We start from the raw sequence: 17,868 nt of genomic DNA on the forward strand, positions 1-17,868 counted from the left end.
TCCTGTAACTTAGCCAGGTCAGTGTTTGGAGATGCCTTTCTCCTCATTTGTGATCTTGCACAAATTACTTTTTTGCAATATATATATATGCATGGCACACGTACTTCAGTACAACCACATAGAGACAACAGATCCAAGGAATTGTGGATTATTTTGAGCTGCAGGTCAGTGTGTATGAAGATGACCTTTTGCACTTCTGCTTTCTGCCCAGTCATATTTCCCTGTTGGTGCATCAGCCACCCAGCACCAACCTCATGCCAACATCTCCTGCTGGGCTCTTGCAGACCAGATGTGCTTTTGAGGGAGTCATGGCCCTCAGCTCCTATTCAGCTGCTGCCTTTGACTACCTAAAGGGCAGCACAAGAGAAGACAGAATCTTCCCTGAGGTGCTCAGTGACACACGGGGAAGCAATGGACACAAACTGCAACACAAGAAATTCTGACCGAGTATGAGGAAAAATTCTTCCACTGTAAGGCTGGTCAAAGATTGGACCAGGTCACCCAGGCCTGTGGATTCTCCACCCTCAGAGATATTTTTAAGCCTCAACCAGATATAGCCCTCAGGCAAGATGATCTAACTGGATGTAACCTGAGCGGGGGCTGGACTAAATGGCATCCCTTCCAATCTTCATTACTCTACAATGCTACAACCTGGAAACAAACTGTTCTTCAGGAGTTTCAGCTGACCAAAATGATCTCCTTTGTTCGAGACAGAACTTCCCAACTTAGATATGATGATCCTTAATATTGGATAAAATAAGTTTTTTTGTAGGAGAAAATTCATCCTTAGGTAAATGTATTCACATATTACATCTGTACAAGGTTTCCATCAAAGGTAGCTGAAACACTGTAAACATCAGTAAAGATAATGATATCCATTATCAGAAAGTACAGGTGCATCTTCCAGCTTTTTTTTATTCAAGTTGCAGGCTGTTTAGAACTGCTGATAAGATGGAGGAATTATTTTCTGAGGCTCATGCCATGTTATTGCAGCTATACATTTGGCTGATTCTGAGGCACAACAGTGGCTCATACAGTCAGCGTGGAGTGCAGGAAGAGAACACCAGGTACTTTTACACTACACATAACCCCAAAAACTGAATCCACAAGGACATTTCCCCAAGAGAATATAATCCATGCGACACAAATCTACCCATGTTTCACTACAGGGCTACCTTTCCTTAACCTTTACTGTTTATCAGAGCCGATATGATGAAGAAAATATTTGTACCAGCATACCTGCCACATAGAAAAGCAAATTTCTGCCTTGCCTCAAGGTTAATATTCAGTAATCTTTATGAGTCTGCAGTTTCTTTGTTAACACATTCTTCTGTGACTCCCTTTCCTTTTTCTATTTGGGTTTTAACAAGTGAAAAGGATTTTTTAAAAAAGTAAAATATACTGAATTCATTCTTTATGGAATGACTCACTGAAAAGGGGGGAATAATGTCATCTAATTATAGCTTCCAGGGTTTTTACCTCCTGCTAAGTATACTAATACACTTGCACTAATTGCAACTTTTCCCCTCCTCCTCTAAATTTTCAATTCTCAAACTGCTTCCCTATGGAAACCTTTTTTTAAACTCATTACAAGACTCTTTTCCCCAGTGCAAATGCCAGGGGCTCTGAGGAGTCCAGAATCCTTCCTCCAGACCCTGCCATTTTCCAACCTCAAAGCCTGTTTGAAAGAACACTATTATACCTAGCTTAATTTAAAGAAATATCCATTGTAAGAGGAGAGAATATATTTCATTAGACGACCAAGGTAGCTGGGAAAAGGACAGATTCCTCAGCTGAAAGGAGCCAGACACAGAAAAAATCCTGCTCAATGATGGACCAGCAAAATTCAGTGCAATGTGAGAATGATGGGAAATTGGTGATTTGATACAACTTAAGCTGCAAGGAAATCCCTGCAAGACTAACATAATAATGGATCCTCACAAGCTCAGTGACTGGAGAACCTCCTTTCACACAGGAGTCACTGAGCGTGGAAGAGATTACTACAGCTGTCCGAACACACAAAACATGATCTTGCACCTCGATTTACATCCACAGGAGAATATTAAGGATATTCATTTATTGATATGAATTTTACCAGTCCTGAAGATTTCTTGGGTGGTGGTGTTTGGGCTTGGTGTTTTGGAGTTTCTTTGGGTTTTTTTGTGGTGTTTTTTTTGTGTGTGTATGTGTGTTTTTTGTTTGTGGGTTTTTGTTTGTTTGTTTGTTTGTTTTGTGGGGGTTTTTTGTGTGTGTGTTTTTTTTTGTTGTCTCTGTTTGTTTTGTTTTGTTTTTGAGCACAGGGAAAGGAAGCTACTCAGATAGTGGTTTGAAGATGAAAGACACAGAACAACCCCTGGTTTCAGCTCAGAAACCTATGCCTCCCCAGCTGGTGGAAAAGCAAACAGCAAGTGCAGAGCTATTCTCCCCCGAGCCACCACTTGTGCCAGGCAAAGCAGAGCAAGGAAAAAAAGAAGCCTTGCAGGCAGGCAAACCATCTGCCATTATGCTGCTGCTGCAAAAGATACCGAAAGGGCAGCAACAAATGTTCCTCTATGGATAAGAGCTAGCCACTGCTGCTGGTTTGGACTTTGTTAGATCAAGTTATATAGGCAGGGCCCAAAGGCAGAGGTGTGTACTCAGCAGCTCTCCAGAAGATCATCAGAAAGATGCTCTTTCTTTAGAGCATTTACTCCAGCTGCTTCCGAGACACTGTTCCCCATATCTGTAGAGACAATCATAAAAAGACAAAATTTAAAAGAATCAGGAGTTTCTTCATATCATTGTCATTTCAGTGTTATTTGCTTCCCGTAGTACCACCCCTACCCCCCTTCACCCCAAAAAATTGAAGCAAAAAAAACACCCCTCTATCCTCTGGGTGCTACACCATGTATTGAAGCAAATTGTTATTACCTCACAAAAATCACAAACAGAGAATTCTTTAGCCTACTCCCTTACCACCTACCATTTCTCACATCAAATGGATAATATTTGTGATCTTAAGCAATTGGGGTTCTAAAGCACAGAGTGAAAATTCGCTATTAGAATAGTCCTCACCACAGGCCTTTCTTTCCTTCCTTCCTTCCTTCCTTCCTCCCACCCGCCCACCAACAACCTTTAAGGGAAACAGTTATAGCTTGCTGAAAACAGAGGGAAACACCTCACATTCAGCAAATGGGAATTATGCACGTGCATGGACACCACTTGGTACACATATTTGAGCCCCAGGTGGTCTTGCCCTGCTACTGTGACAAATTAAACCATTCTAATTAGAGAAATGTTGGCAAAATTTGTCAAATGACTACTCCTTAAAGTCAAAGCATGCTGGAATTCTATGGAAGAGAAAATGCTAATCTGCCTCTAGGTGAGGCCACCCAGCTGCCCTGCCCTGGAAAAAAGCAGAAGCTGTCAAAGGATTTGGCAGCTACAAAACCATGACACTTAGATGTATTCACAGTTCTGGCAATGCTGCAGTTAATTTAAACTCCTCAAACTGTACCTACTGTGCTCACACAATTATTTCTTCCCCTTCAGCTTGAATGACTTGTAGCTCTTCGATTTCCTGTCCTGCAGAGGAGGGATGGGAAGCAACACATTGTGTTGGGTGTAGATTGTATGATTTAGAAAGACTTGTCACCGTGACCAGATGATACAAGTTTTATATCCTCTTCACCAAAGTCAGCATTTAATTACCTTGACTGACATAAGCTTATGTGTGGTACATCTAGGAAACATTATCTCCTAAAAAGGATGACACCAAATATACAAGTCTCAGGATTAGGACAGAACAAACCCTTCTGATATCCTGCTAATTTTTGTTAAAAAAAACCAACCCCCCACTGTACAATAAGCCTATCCATGCTAATTTAATCTGAAGTTCTAAATAATCAGAAGGAAAGCTAGAGGACTTTGCACTCCTGCAACAGCAAATCTGGCCCAGCTAATTTTCCAAATGAATCGGGAATCCAGAGCCAACCAACTACGCATTAGTCACTTGGTTACCAAGGAGGACTTAACTTACATTAATGAACACAGCACTTCATTAAAATGTAATTTTAAGTTTAGCAATATGCCAGGATGATCTATTATAGGAAGAAAGGGACAGGACTGAAATGGCAGACTCAGTTTCTTGCTACTTATCACTAATAAATTAATATAAATTAAAAATCAATACAGCAGGGTAGTGTGAGACAAATGATAATGTCCATAAAACAGAATTTGTTAGACCCATCATCCTTGTGCTGCCAGGAACATCTCTAATTCTGCACAACTGGAGAGACAAGCTGCTCTAACCAGCAGAGCCAAAATTTGCATCAGCTCCCCCTTTGCAATCGATTCCTATTCCCTCATGCCCAAAAAAACATCATCTTATGCAGACAGGACTAGTACCAACTTTGAATTATAGGGAAGGAGCCTGTCACAGAGCTACTAGAGCTCTTTACTTCTGTCATTAAAAATGACTGCAATGTGAATAGAAACACTTCTTTATTTCATTTTACACATCATAACCCAGATCTACTGCAAGGCAACCAATGACTGCAGCCAGTAACCTTGGTCAGTCAAACTCCAAATCATATTGGCTTCAGGTGGAAAGCTGAAAATGAATGCAAAGGATCCAGTATGTGACATAAGCCACACCCCATGCAAGAGCAGCTTTTCTATTCTTCAAACTTGACCTCAGCAACGCTTGTTGAAGTTGTGTAAAAATCAGGATGAAAACAGTATATAAAGCTCTTGGACAAAAAAAAAAAAAAAAAGGTTTTCCTCACAGGTGCTTAGCCTAAAGTTAAATTTTGACAAATCTATGGCACAGCTGTACTTACCACAAAGAGGAAGAAAAACTGGTGCCATGCAGCTGAGATATTTCTTCTTCCATATGACCTGCTATTTAGGTCCCTCTCATATGCAAAATGGAGAAATTTCACCATCATGGCAACTCAGAAAGTGTTCATGCTAATTACTTGCCACATATTGTTTAAACTCGATTCATACCTTTGTGGGTTTTAATTGCTTTAGGTAGGGAGACTATTTAAAAAAAAAAATAATCCCATCACTTTTACTACTGTTACGTTCAGAAATATCAATGCTCTTTCAGTTCAGTAGCGTGTTTCTCATAAGCACATGTATGCTTATTCTTCTATTAAAAAGCCAGATGCAAATACCTAACCTTGAAAGCATTTAATAGAATTATGTAAGTTTTAATTAAAAAAAAAAACACCAAGTGTTTTTCCCTCAGCAGCACCTCCCCACCCATCGAATTCATCCTTAAAGCCTTACTTGTTACCCCTTCAATGTAGGCAACTATCCTTGTATGCATACACGAAGATGAGACTCTACTGCACCTTCTTTCCAACCGTGTCACAGCAACTTAAAAATTTAATACATATTCCTTTAAAGAAATTTGAGTGAATTTATTGTATAAAACTATGATTGGCATGGTACAGAAAAGTTCCTTTTAATGCACATTTCCCATTAACTTGTACACAAATTTTACAAGTATCAAGCAAAATGCAAAAGTCTTAAGAACTAATTTCATACTACAAAAGTGTTCACATAGTGAAGTTACTCTGGTTACAAAATGTCATGGAAATAAAAGCACTTCAAAATACGTATTTGGGAAATGTCTCAAATAATCAACGCAACCTTAAGTTAGTTAAAAAATGCAAAGAAAGAGATAGTCTCTTCAAAACACTATTTCATTTGGCAAGATGGAGCAAAGTTCAGATCAGTTTATTATTGAAGGATTATTCTTCAGAAAAACAAAACCAAACAAACAAAAAACCCCACCCTTTAGTTAAGAAAGGACTTAATTATACCATGATGACAAATAACGCCATCAAAAAGTTACCTGGCTCTCTTGTTTTCACACAGGAGCTGTCAGAGGCAGAGATGTGTAAATGAACACTTTCAGGTGTATACAGATTGCCTTTTCAAAAACCAACCAACCAAAAAACAACCAAAAGCCAAACAATTAACCAAACAAAAAAACAAAAAAAAAAAAAAAAAAAAAAAAAAAAAAAAAAAAAAAAAAAAAAAAAAAAAAAAAAAAAAAAAAAAAAAAAAAAAAAAAAAAAAAAAAAAAAAAAAAAAAAAAAAAAACCAAAAACAAAAACAAACCCAAAACCAAAAAACCTAACCCCCAAAACAACAGAAAGGAGACAATCTGAACTTTGTTGTTTTCATTGAACTAGTTCAGTTCCTTAGGTCACAAGACCCAAGAATACCAGTCTGCAAAGGACACAAATTTAAAGAACAAAATGGAACTTCCACTACGACGGAATGCGTAGATGTCCAGTTACACGACTACCACACGTCCCCTCAGTAAGGCTGTTGGAGGATACCAGACCTCAGCTTCCCAATAACCTTGAAGACCTGCTATTCTGAAGAAGAAAAAAACATTTGGACCCTACAAACAACCTTACAAAAAGGAGGCACAGTCGTACTGTTAGAAAATAACACAAAATTTTGAAGCCTGAAGGCATCCTTAAAAACTCACACAAAATAACTACAAAATAAGCAATACTTTACATTATTTCTGTATCAGATGACTTGCCTGTGTTTGAGCAGTTGAACATTGCTATGTATATCTACATGAAATCACACATACAGAACATCGTGTTCAGGCAGGCATTATTGTTGTTTTCCTTTTATACACACAAGTTACTATCAGGTTATCCAGTCTATTCAAACTCAGTGAAAAACAGTCCACAGCACGCGTAAAAGGAGCAGTATCCAATACAGTGTTGTCTTGCAAAAATGGAGTCAGAATTCCTGAGTCTCAGAGACATTGCTGTCCTCCTCCATTACTGGATTATTTATTTTCCAAGGAGAATCTCTAGTTTTCATTTCTTCACTCTGATGAAATTTGTAATAGATTGCATCTTTTTAAAAATGTAAAACTTGTACAAAAAACGTGCCAACCAAAGTGAATTTTTAAAGCTTTTTAAAGGGAGGGGAGATTCACTTACAAAATAAAGGCCACCTTCTTGTAAAATTAGTACTGTCAGTATCCTATCATTCTGTTTAAAGGAGAGATTTAGCTCCCTGTTCTGGAAGTCTTACTACCTGTAGTCATGTGAGCTGAAAAACTCCATCCTTTTAGCAATTAAAAATACTATAAATAGGACTAACGTGGAACAGCCCTTTGTTACAATCACCAAGGTGGCAAAACCAATGAAGTCTCCTTCAAATAGTCACTGCAATCTAGCTTCTGCATTTTCCCTTGTACTTTGCATATTACACAGTGTAACTTAAAATGTAATTTAAGAGCACTTCAGTCCCACAATGTAGGATTTAAGCTTGTGTGAATACATAATGGCTCTGCAACATTTGTAATGCCTTAGAAAAATACATTCAACCAAAACTTTATATAGGTTTCTATTTTTTTAAATCAAAAATGAAGAAAAAGCCAAATGGTCCCATCATTAGCTAAATAATACACTCTAACTTCTGGAAGCAATTCCAAATCAAAAGCACATTCAAGAATAACACACTGAGTTGCATACCTTCTCATTCATCTTTATCAGTAATAAAATTCTACTGCATATAGTTATTCAGCCTTATAAATAATGCTAAGCAGAAAAATATTTACCTCTGTGCTACTTTTCTCAGTTTATAGAAGCATTTCTCAGTTTATAGGAGCAAAGGAAAAAAAACTAAAGTGCAGACTACAGGCCATGACAGGCATAATAAATGACCAAAGGTGCAGCCAAATTTGCATTTACATCTTAAGTTACTTTGCCATCTTCCTTTTCTTGCTAGAAGTCACCCCTGTGCAATTGAAAAGCTGGTCGGTTGATTTGTGCCACAGTACAACCTGTAATCACTTGCAATTTTTTAAAAAAATCTATTTCAATTGTCCATAGACATTTCTAGGTGATAGCTCAGGTTCAAAAAACCTTACTTAATTATTAATACTTGAAATCACACAATATTGACACCTCCTCCAGCGAATGCTACTGTCCTTTTGTTGCAGTACGTGGTTGAACCAGTGAGGCTTGGCTGACTGTCTTTAACAAGCGATGTCTTCATTTCCATTTCACACGCTGCAATAGCTGCATTCAGTTCCACTTGAGCTCGGTGAACAACATAAAACATGAGTCCTATGCTTACGACAATCTGCAAATAAAACAAGAGTGTTGTAGGCTATATAAGCTGCAGGCATGAATACAAAGCAACTGATATGAACAAAATAATAAGGTGTCGATGCAAAGATTCACAAAGGCATCCGTTGGCTCAACGCTTTGCTGGCAAGACATTAGAAGGGAGATGAACTCTCTAAACCTACATATGCTAACAATGTAACCAGTGTATCAGAACATAGACATTACAAAGAACTTATAGGAATTGGAAAGATAGTTTCTTTCTGTTGGCATCCATTCACTCATTATAAAGCAATTTTTTCACTTCCTCTCTTGGAAATAATGCTTCCACAAAGAAACGACATGGTGCGCTTCTGTAAGTCAAAGAGGCTGTATTCCATGTACCAAGGTTTAAATTGTACTGGGCATCTGCAACTTGCAAAACAGCAGAACACAGCAGGAGGATCATGCAGACCAAAGGAAATAAAACTAGTTCTTGCCCCTCTGGTGTGGAAGACAGCAGAGAGCAGCAGCGCCACTGTGCTTCTAGGATATCTGGGCTAAACAGGACAGAATCAGAGTTTCTGAGTGACTTACAGCAGTCTGTATGGGAAGAACTTGGTTTCTGGACGATGGATCAAAGAAGAGACAAGATGTCAGTGGTGTGGGGTTTTTTTGTTTGATTAAGGAGGAAATACTGTTGAAAACTAAGGGTTTAATTCAGATTTTTGCTCTAAATTATATTGCTAAGAATTTTTAAACTTTCAGCACAAAAATCATCAGAAATAAACCTGGACAATTTTTGCTTAGAAATTACTCATGCAATGACATCGGCATGCACTGCACTCCTCAGAGGCATATTTTGATTTCAATAAAACACCAGTCAAGTTTTTTAGCTGAGATCCTCCTTAATAAAAATGATAAAATCTTCAAATAAAAATCAAGCTGTCTCCTACCGAGAGTCCTTTGAAAGAAGTAAATTATCTGTCTTTTTAAAAGAATGTTTTATGAAACTAGCTGGAATTGGCAACTTCCTTTCAAAAAACCAAGAAGGTTATATTATTTATAACGGAATCTAAAGTTTTGAGTCCAAAATCTGAACTTTGTTACTAATTGGTAGAGGTATGTTTTCTTTAGCATTGAGGGCTATTGCTTAAAACATCTGCCAGCATGGCATACAAGATGCTAAAATATCACTGAGATGATTGGCAAGTATGGTCACAAGATAATTGCAGGGGGTAAGGCATCCTGACAGTCTCTAGCCCAACATGCTGCTCAGGGCTGGCGGCAAAATCAGTTTGCTCAGGACTTTTGTCCAGTCAGATCTTGAAAACTTCCAAGGAAAGAGATTTCCCCACCCTTCTGGGCAACCTGCTTCTCCACTGCTTGACAATCCTTGTGTTGAAAAAGATGTCTTTCACCAATTCAAGTTATACATTTCAAAAGATAGTCAACATAAAAGTCAAAATGAGACTATGGGTAGCAAGTTCTGAATACATAGGGAAAATCCTATTCTAAAAGCTTACCCAAATATTTAAATTTGATTGGTTTTAGCAATAGTACTACCAGAACCCTAGTTCTCTAGATGAATAATATATATACATACATACATATATATATATATATATATATATATATATATATATATATATACACACACACAGACAACAATGAAATGTGAAGGCTTTTCAGAGCTATCCACTAAATCAAAGTCCAATCAAAGCTCAGCCTGGCAAAGCACTAGGTCTGAGAGACAGTGGGAGAACAGAAATAATTCCTCCACTAAAGGCCTCCCCTTCACTTTTTCAGTCAGATCCTAAGGATTGCTGTCAAGGATTCCTATTCAAACTTTCAGACTATCTAGCTAGCACTTACTTGTACAACAGTTACATTACAACCTATATAATCTACAGAGAGTCAATGTCATTAAAAAAAAAAATGGAAAAAAAAGGAAAATACCACTAGAAACTCCTACCCTGGAAATAACATTTCATTACTAAATTGATAGCTGATCAAATAACCATTTATTTTCTCTTTGATGTGTCAAGGCTATTAACCCCATATTCACAAAGGCATTTTTAATACTCATAACCCTGTTCTGTGAAGCCTATAAATCGTATGTTTTATTTAAAGCACACAAGTATCAGGGGAAGAGGGTAAGTTATGAGTAAAATGGTCCTGGACTTAGTTTTCTGTTATCACCATTAAACATCAGTTTTATGAATGTAAAAACTGAGGAGTGTAAATGACTGCACTACCTACTGAAAGTCTGCAAACCATGGTAACTGCTAGTCAAACACAGCTTGAAGTACTGACACTGTCAGAAGAGGTTTTAATATATAATCTAGTTATGAAATATCCATAACCTCTATGGTCTCAGACCTAAGGCTTACACCAAGATCTACTGACAAATTATTTCATCAGGTAAGGTCATGTAAAGGTATTACATACTTCTCATTCATTTACTCACTTGTAAAATTAGTGCATTCTGATTTAGGCATTAGCAAAATTATATTTCTACAGCACTTTTAGTCCTGAATACCTAGGCAAAACGAGGATGCTGAGTGCCAACAGCAAACGCTGCACAGGTGCTGGGCATACACACCCTGAGCACACTACTTCACAGATGGTGGCACATGGGTTTTTGTGTAGGGGTGGTTTGACAGTTCTAAAATTCAGTGGGAGATTACCACAGAGGGCAAGAGAAAAAAGTTTACCAAAACTGTGTCAGAAAAAGAGAACACTGAGTAAGTTCTGCTTTGTGTCAGGGTGAGGTATGAGAGAATTAAACTTTTTTAATAGCATAAAACAAAATCAGAAGAAAACAGTACACTGGAAACCTATTTTTCTGGGTATCTAGCAGTCAACAGAAGTCACAAAGAGAGTGACACTACCGCTACCAAGATCTACGAAAGTAATTATTTTAACTTACCTGTAAACCGAATATAAAATAACCACTAACACTTTGCTCTGCAATCACATCCTCCATGGTGCGCAAGGTAGTGCCCAAGTACGAGTTCAGGATCTGAGTAGGAAGCAGCCCAATTGAAGAAGCCATCAGGTAGTTGGGTAGTGACAAATCTGTAATCTGAGTAAAAAGACCGAGTAAGAAATCAAGCACAGCTCTTACAGAGTCTATGTGTACAAACAACCAGACTGCTGCTCCCACAACCAACCCTGCAAAATCATGAAAGAATTTCTCACATTCCTTCACTGAAACTTAGATTCACGCTCAGCGGGAAGATAGTACAACAAAACAGTATGTGTCTGGTTTTCATCTGGCCTTTTTAAAGTTAATAGGTTTTATTTCATTTCACCTTGCATTACACAACATCTCCGTGTAAAAGTCATTAACTAAGGATGCAATTACACTGTTCATTGAAGGTATTTATTTCTGCAGGGTAAATAGAGCCCTCAAATTTATGAGAATTTAGTTGTTAGAAGAAATTACTTTATCAAATGTGAAGGTCTAAAGCAAAAATGTATTTGCTTTGGATTTTACATGTATGGCACATAATACAAGAGGTAATTGTTCAAAATGTCACTGTTGTGATCCAGGTAAACAGAACGGCAGATAAAATTTGTGTCTGCAAGGGAGGTTATACAGCTCAATAAGACACATATATCTATCAATGATCCCTATGAGCAATACCTACCTATATCTATACTGATATATGTGGGGTTTGTTAAGATTCTTTACCAAAGATATTTTGCATCACACCTCAATTAGTGACCAAAAAAGTACACATGGCTATAGCTTTTGTTCATTTCTCTGGAAAAAGCACTACTAATACTACAACATTTTTCTCTTTATGGTGTGAAATTTCTGTTCTAAGTCATCGTGTGGACATATGAGTTTATATGGGTACAAAGTACACAATACCAGCTAAATTAGTATCAGCAGACACTGGCAAATATTAAGTACAAGAGTCATGAGGTCAAAAGATATTTATGCAAGAAAAAAGAAAACAAGAGAAATTCTGAGTTAAAAATGAGTACGAAAAGGGTGATCTTGAAAACAAGAAGTTTAACGAATTTTCCAGACAATTCAGTTGATCACATCATAATAAAACAAGATCTGATTAAGAACAGCCCTAACACTGGGAGCCTACATGGAAATTATTGACCTTGACAGTTTTGTACAATGTTGAAGACCAGAGAATAGCAGCAATGTTACTCATTTCATCATACTATTCTTAAAATAAACTTTGGTTACTGTGAAAGTCACAGTGCTGAATTCTCAGAGCTCTAAGCACCATCAGTGGAAAGTTTCTGGGAGGAAGGAAGGGCAATGGAGAAGCAGAATGCAATGAAGCATAAAGATTAAGAATAATTCACTGGGACAAGATCCCATAAGCCAATTCAAAACTTCACACTGCAAATTATACTTCCCACAGACCAAAACACATACAAGCACTAAAAATAATATATTTCTCTCTATGAACAAGATTTAGATTTATAATGAAAAAGCATTACATAATTATGTCAGAATTTTACATTTGACCATTGCTTTCAAAAGACTTTTTTTTTTAAACATTTTTGTAATCTGGGCCATGTAATAAGAATGCACAGCCCAAACTTCCCATATTGCCGAGGGAATGGAGGAGCTGCTATTAAAAGTCTCTGAAATACTAATGCAGAGGCAAGATTTGCTAAGTAGGACACTATCGTTAAATCTAATGGAGCTGGGAAACTTCCCAAAGATTGTTTTAACATTCCTGGCACCTCTCTCATTTCTGTATGTGTATTAAGGACACTTTGGTTGCAGAGCAACATGTCTGCACATCTGGATCCGTCCTGAAACAACTGGACCTCCTGAGCCAGGAGAGAGATTGTTTCCAAATGAAGGGGAGACTGTCATTGGATACACTGGACTGCAGCTTTTACTTCCCACTGAAATGAAAGCTAGGGAGAGGGGGAAACATTTTTCGAGGTGCCCTTTTACATCCTGGTTCGTAAGGTTTAGACCTACAGTCTTATTCCTTTCCCTGGAAGGCACAGGAAGCAGAAAGCATCTCTGCCTAAGAAACCTGAGAAATTACCAATAAAACTTACAGCTTTTCATACTTTCCGTTCTAGGACCTTTACCTGCTCTATCAACCTGCCAGACTGGCATCTGCATAGCCAAGCTGCCCAACTGAGGCTACTAGAGCTCTGTTTCTAATGAAAGTTCAGACCAAAAAAAATTAACAGTGAAATCCCAAAGCAAGCATGGATGCAACTGTGTTATGGGCCATTGCAGAATTGCATTTAAATTGTATTTAAATAAAATTAAAAACGACCTAATTGCTTGGGTAACAATAGTCAGAAACTCTCCAACCAAACCTTGGATAGGCTTTGTCCAGTTGCACTTTTGTGTATTCTTTGTGGCTGACACTTTTGGTTCAGTGGTGTCAAAGAATAAAATCTTGTGTCAGGACTTTGTTAGGGGCTCACACGCCTTTGGGGATTGCAAAGGATTTCTCTCCCCTCAATTTATGAATCCCTGTGTTTTGGATCACTAGGTTTAGTGAGAGAGCTAAGGATAACTCAGATGCTCTACAAAAGAGCCTAAACAAAATGAAATAACAACAAAAAATAGTGAATTAAAAACAAAGAAACAAACAAACAAACAAAAACACCTATCAACTTTCCAACAAGCAGAGTAAGCAGCCTGCGTATTCTTGCAAAGCAGGTACCCTTTCTTCATCTGACTTCACCGTGTGCATTTCTGGAACCAGAGATGCACGCTTGAACACTCAGATTTCTTAGTCAGATTATTTCTTCCATGTGATATCCCTCTCAAAGAGGGGAAAAAAAAGAAGTATGAATTCCAATCTACCCTACATCTGGCACTACAAATAACCAGTTTGCACAAATCTCACTCCACGAACACACTTGTGGGAAGGAGATGATAACCTGCATACCAGGCCTCCTTACAGGTATGCCTTCAAAAAAACACCAGAGCTGCCAAGGGGAGGGGGCTGTGCATGGGCAAACACATCAGTAAGAGCTATCAGCCCACTCCAGCAGCGCAGGCTACCCTGGCATCACAGGAGTGACAATCAAGCAAAACCCACTCAAAGAGAAGTATAAACATGCTTTCAGTTAATAAGTTTTCTATGTCTTCCAGAAAGGCAAGGAAATACATTACCCCACCGTTATACTATCAGCACTTTCTCAAAGAGCAGCAGAATGACCTCATAAGCAGTAAGATGTTCATGTCTGGCTGGTGAGACTCTAAAGAATTTGTGGTAATTTTCTTCTTATGATGTTTCAATTAATATGATCCCCTCACTAATCAAATGCTAAGAAGCTCTTCCATCTTTCTCTACACCTCCTGCAATTCAACCTCCCAAAAACCCTCAGCAGATGGTACATGCCAGTGAACAAGTGCTTGTAGAAACATTTAATCCCAGCCCTGCAGATGACCCTGCTCACATCAAGGTTATGCCTTGACCTTATGTGTCACTTCCTTCCTTCCTTCTCATCTAAGTATCCTCAGCATCTCCAGTTTACTTATAAATATCAAGCTTGAAAACATGCACAGACCAGACTGTTAGAAAATTAAAGATGTGTAAGTTTTCTTAGGATCACTGTTCCTCAAAAAGCAATTATTTTAAAATTCATTGCTGAAGTTGCTAGTAGGGGGAAATGCATTTTAAACTTAAAATGAGCCTTAAGGTTTCAAATAAGTGAGATTTCAAAGAAATGACAGCTCAGTCTGTGCAGGTAGAAAACTATTCTATACATACCTTAAACTTGAATCACAGAGAGAAAATGAATTCCCAAATTTGCATGCAACATTTTATTTGTCAGTGATCTAGTACCTCCTATTAAATGTTCTCAGTGAAAAATTAAGCACACTGGCTTCATTTGACTATGCTACAAAGTAGTAAATCTGGAGTAATAAATGTAACCTAACTAATATTAGCAGGAAACATCCAAGTTACTTGGTATACTCAAGAATCTGGATTCATCTCATTTCCTATCCATTATTTCAACACTGAAACCTTCCACTTGGCAAGAAAATTATTTAGCCTGCAGAACATGGAGAATACAAACAACTGATTTATAGCATCATTTTAACACCGAACTGGCCTGAATACTCTGCTGAATTGTGTTTCCAACAGAACGGTTATGCCAGGAAGAAAATAATTTTAAATCAGTAATTCTCTGTTCTTCAGATCCAATACTACTGTAAAACATTTGCTGACTACTTCAGTTGGCACCCTGAAGCTGAGAACAACTGAAACACACAGCTTTCCCCACTTTAGGAGGGTCACAGTACAGCAGAAGCTTCAGCTGCTACACTGAGACCTTGGGCTCCAGGGGAGACTGCTCCCAGCTGGACAAGCCTAAGCTTCCTCAGTCCTGCAGTAACACAGGTTAGTAAACTAAACAGCAGAGGTTCAGCTGTTCAGTTTATCCTTCTCAACAAGGAAATGGTTAAAGGATTTGCTTAAAAAGAAATAATAAGTTGCTACAGCTCTTATGGACAGAGGTTACAGCTCTGGAGATGAACGCCCCAGTATAGAGAGTTTTATACACAGCAATTTTAGATATTTGATGTGTGTGTTAACATCTCAAAATTGCAGGGATTAATTTTTTCTTAAATAACAAATTTGGTATCCAGTGACCTACTAACTGTTAAAATTAATCAAGCTTTCAGAAGGGAACAGGCTCGGGACAGCAAACAGGGGAAGGAAGGTGTGCTGTTAGAAAGTGGCAGACCAAAGCACTTGTTTAGATGGTCACTTACATTAAAGAAATTATGTAATAATTTAATATCAGTAAAAAAGTTACTGATAAACATCTAAAATATTTCACAATCCCATTTGTTTTGTTTTGATTTCACCAAGTTAGCAGATACAACTGAGGCATAACATACAGCCAAAACCAGATCCTTCAGACAAAGCACATGAGAAGCAATGAGGATCTGAAATTGTCACCATCAGCATGACAGTCCTCAAAAAGAATACCCTTCTTGGTCTTTACTTTCTTAAGAATGTAAAAATGTACTAATGAATGTACTAATGACTGTTCTAATCTCCATCTAAAAGTAGAAAGAAAAGCAAGACTAACCCTTTTCCAAACTAAAGTTTAAATTAACTTTCAGTGCCACTCTGGTGTATGGTCCCTTTTCAGGTCTGATGCTATATCTTACTCCTCTTCCCAAAACCTGCGACCTCGATTGTGTGCATGGACTTAACACCATGTATGGATTTGCCAGATGCATGCCATAAACACCAACCACACTGAGCAAGAATTTTAATCTGTCCACTTTTTTCTTTCCAACATGATTACTTATGTTAAGTAGTTTAGGAAGATCTGGCAAGACTTTTCCTCCCACTCAGGTCACTTCAAAAACACAGGCACTGTGTAACTGTTGAGTTCTCAGCAGATTTTGCTACACAGTACCTTGGTGCTTCTCTCTAACACCAGAATATATTCTTGAAAGCCAGAGAGCAACTCTAACACAATGCCACTGAGCAACTCATCTCAAAAACCTGCCTGCTGTCCCTCCGCGTGCACAGAGGAGCCACTACCAAGGGCAGGCAGAGAGGGTTGCTTTTACTGTTGTTAAAAGAGAGAGAAATCATGGTTTGTTCCCAGGAAAGCAGGCAACCTCCATCAGTGACAGCGGTCACTATGCCGAAAGGCAGCCTTCCAGCCAGCGCCTCTTCCTTCGGCCACACGGCCCACGCTGGGACTCACCGCGAAGACGGCATTCTGCAACCCGAAGGGGATCGGCGTCAGGCGCGCCACAACCACCACCTTGAGGCCACTGCCGCCCTCCACGACGCGGACGATGGCACTGAGCGTCCCGCTGCCCTGGATCCTGCTCCGTGCCCAGCGGGCCAGCAGCCGCTTGCAGGCCACGTGGGCGACAAAGGTGCCGACGAGGACGCCGAGCACCATGAGCCCCATGCCCATCATGAAGCCGTAGAGGTAACCGGCGGCCACGTTGAGCAGGATGTAGCCCCAGCCGCAGGGGAAGGACACGACGATGAAGCCCACGGTGAAGAGCAGCACGCCGGCCAGGCTGTCCAGGCTCTCGGCCCAGAGCAGCAGGTCCCGCAGGTACTGGCGCACCAGGGCCAGCGAGGCGAAGCAGAGGGCGGCCAGGACGCACACGCCGAGGCAGCTCTTGCACCAGCAGGTGCCCAAGAGGCAGCAGGAGCAGCGCCAGCCCCGGCCCTCGGCCAGCCCGTGCCCGCCGCCGCCCGCCTCGGGCAGCTGGCAGAGCAGCAGCTCGGCCGGCGGCAGCCCGTCCTGCTCCGTGTAAGGCCCGAGCAGCAGCCCACCGGCCCCCGCCGCCTCCTCCGGGACGAAGCCGACGGTGTCCCCGCTGCTGCCGGCTCGGGACAGCCAGCGGCCCAGGTCCTGTCGGGCGCCCTGCGCCGCCGCCTGCTTCACGGCCCGGGAGAGGAGCTGCAGCGCCGCGGCCCCCGCGCCCCGCATCCCCCCGCGCCGCCGCGCGGCTCCAGCGCTGCCGAGCCGCGCGGCCCCTTCGCTCCCCGCCTCCCCTCGCAGCCTGCGGGCAGGGGCGGCCGCTCCCTCATCGCCCCGCCATGGCCCGGCTGCCGAGCCCCGCCGAGGGCCGGGCGGGGGCGGGGAAGAGGCGGCGGGGAGGGCGGGGAGGAGGGGGCCGCGCTTCGCCGCCGCCCGGCGGGCGGAGGGGCCGCGGCGGCCTCCGCGCCGCCTCTCGCCTCGGCCGCGCCGCCGGGGCTGCGGCGTTAGACGGCGGCGGGGCCACTCTCTTCGTCCCGGCAGTGGCAGCGGCGGCCCTGACGGAGCGCGGGTCCCG

At 40.5% G+C, this 17,868-nt stretch overlaps 1 protein-coding gene across 1 annotated transcript; it reads right to left on the reverse strand.

Moving 5' to 3' along the window:
• Positions 1-6,161: 6,161 nt before the first annotated feature.
• On the reverse strand, positions 6,162-17,623 carry TMEM64 (transmembrane protein 64). The gene is made up of 4 exons (XM_027892502.1): positions 17,521-17,623; positions 16,776-17,419; positions 11,011-11,166; positions 6,162-8,115 (listed from the first exon to the last, which is right to left on the reverse strand). Exons 1-4 carry the CDS (start codon positions 17,621-17,623, stop codon positions 7,921-7,923), a joined length of 1,098 nt encoding a protein of 365 aa, XP_027748303.1. The 3' UTR covers positions 6,162-7,920.
• Between the last annotated feature and the right edge of the window lie 245 nt (positions 17,624-17,868).

This window comes from Empidonax traillii, unplaced genomic scaffold (assembly GCF_003031625.1).
Source record: "Empidonax traillii isolate 1590-97213 ecotype Southwest subspecies unplaced genomic scaffold, ASM303162v1 scaffold355:size2308892, whole genome shotgun sequence".
Classification (NCBI taxonomy): Eukaryota; Metazoa; Chordata; class Aves; order Passeriformes; family Tyrannidae; genus Empidonax; species Empidonax traillii.

Bases quoted from the DNA above. Each gene is read 5' to 3' on its own strand.
- TMEM64 (XM_027892502.1), bottom strand. From the start codon at position 17,623: ATGAGGGAGCGGCCGCCCCTGCCCGCAGGCTGCGAGGGGAGGCGGGGA. The intron at 11,167-16,775 runs GTGAGTCCCAGC...CTTTTTACTCAG, and splicing joins TGCAGAATGCCGTCTTCGCG to ATTACAGATTTGTCACTACC. The intron at 8,116-11,010 runs GTAAGTTAAAAT...TTTTATTTGCAG, and splicing joins ATTTTATATTCGGTTTACAG to ATTGTCGTAAGCATAGGACT.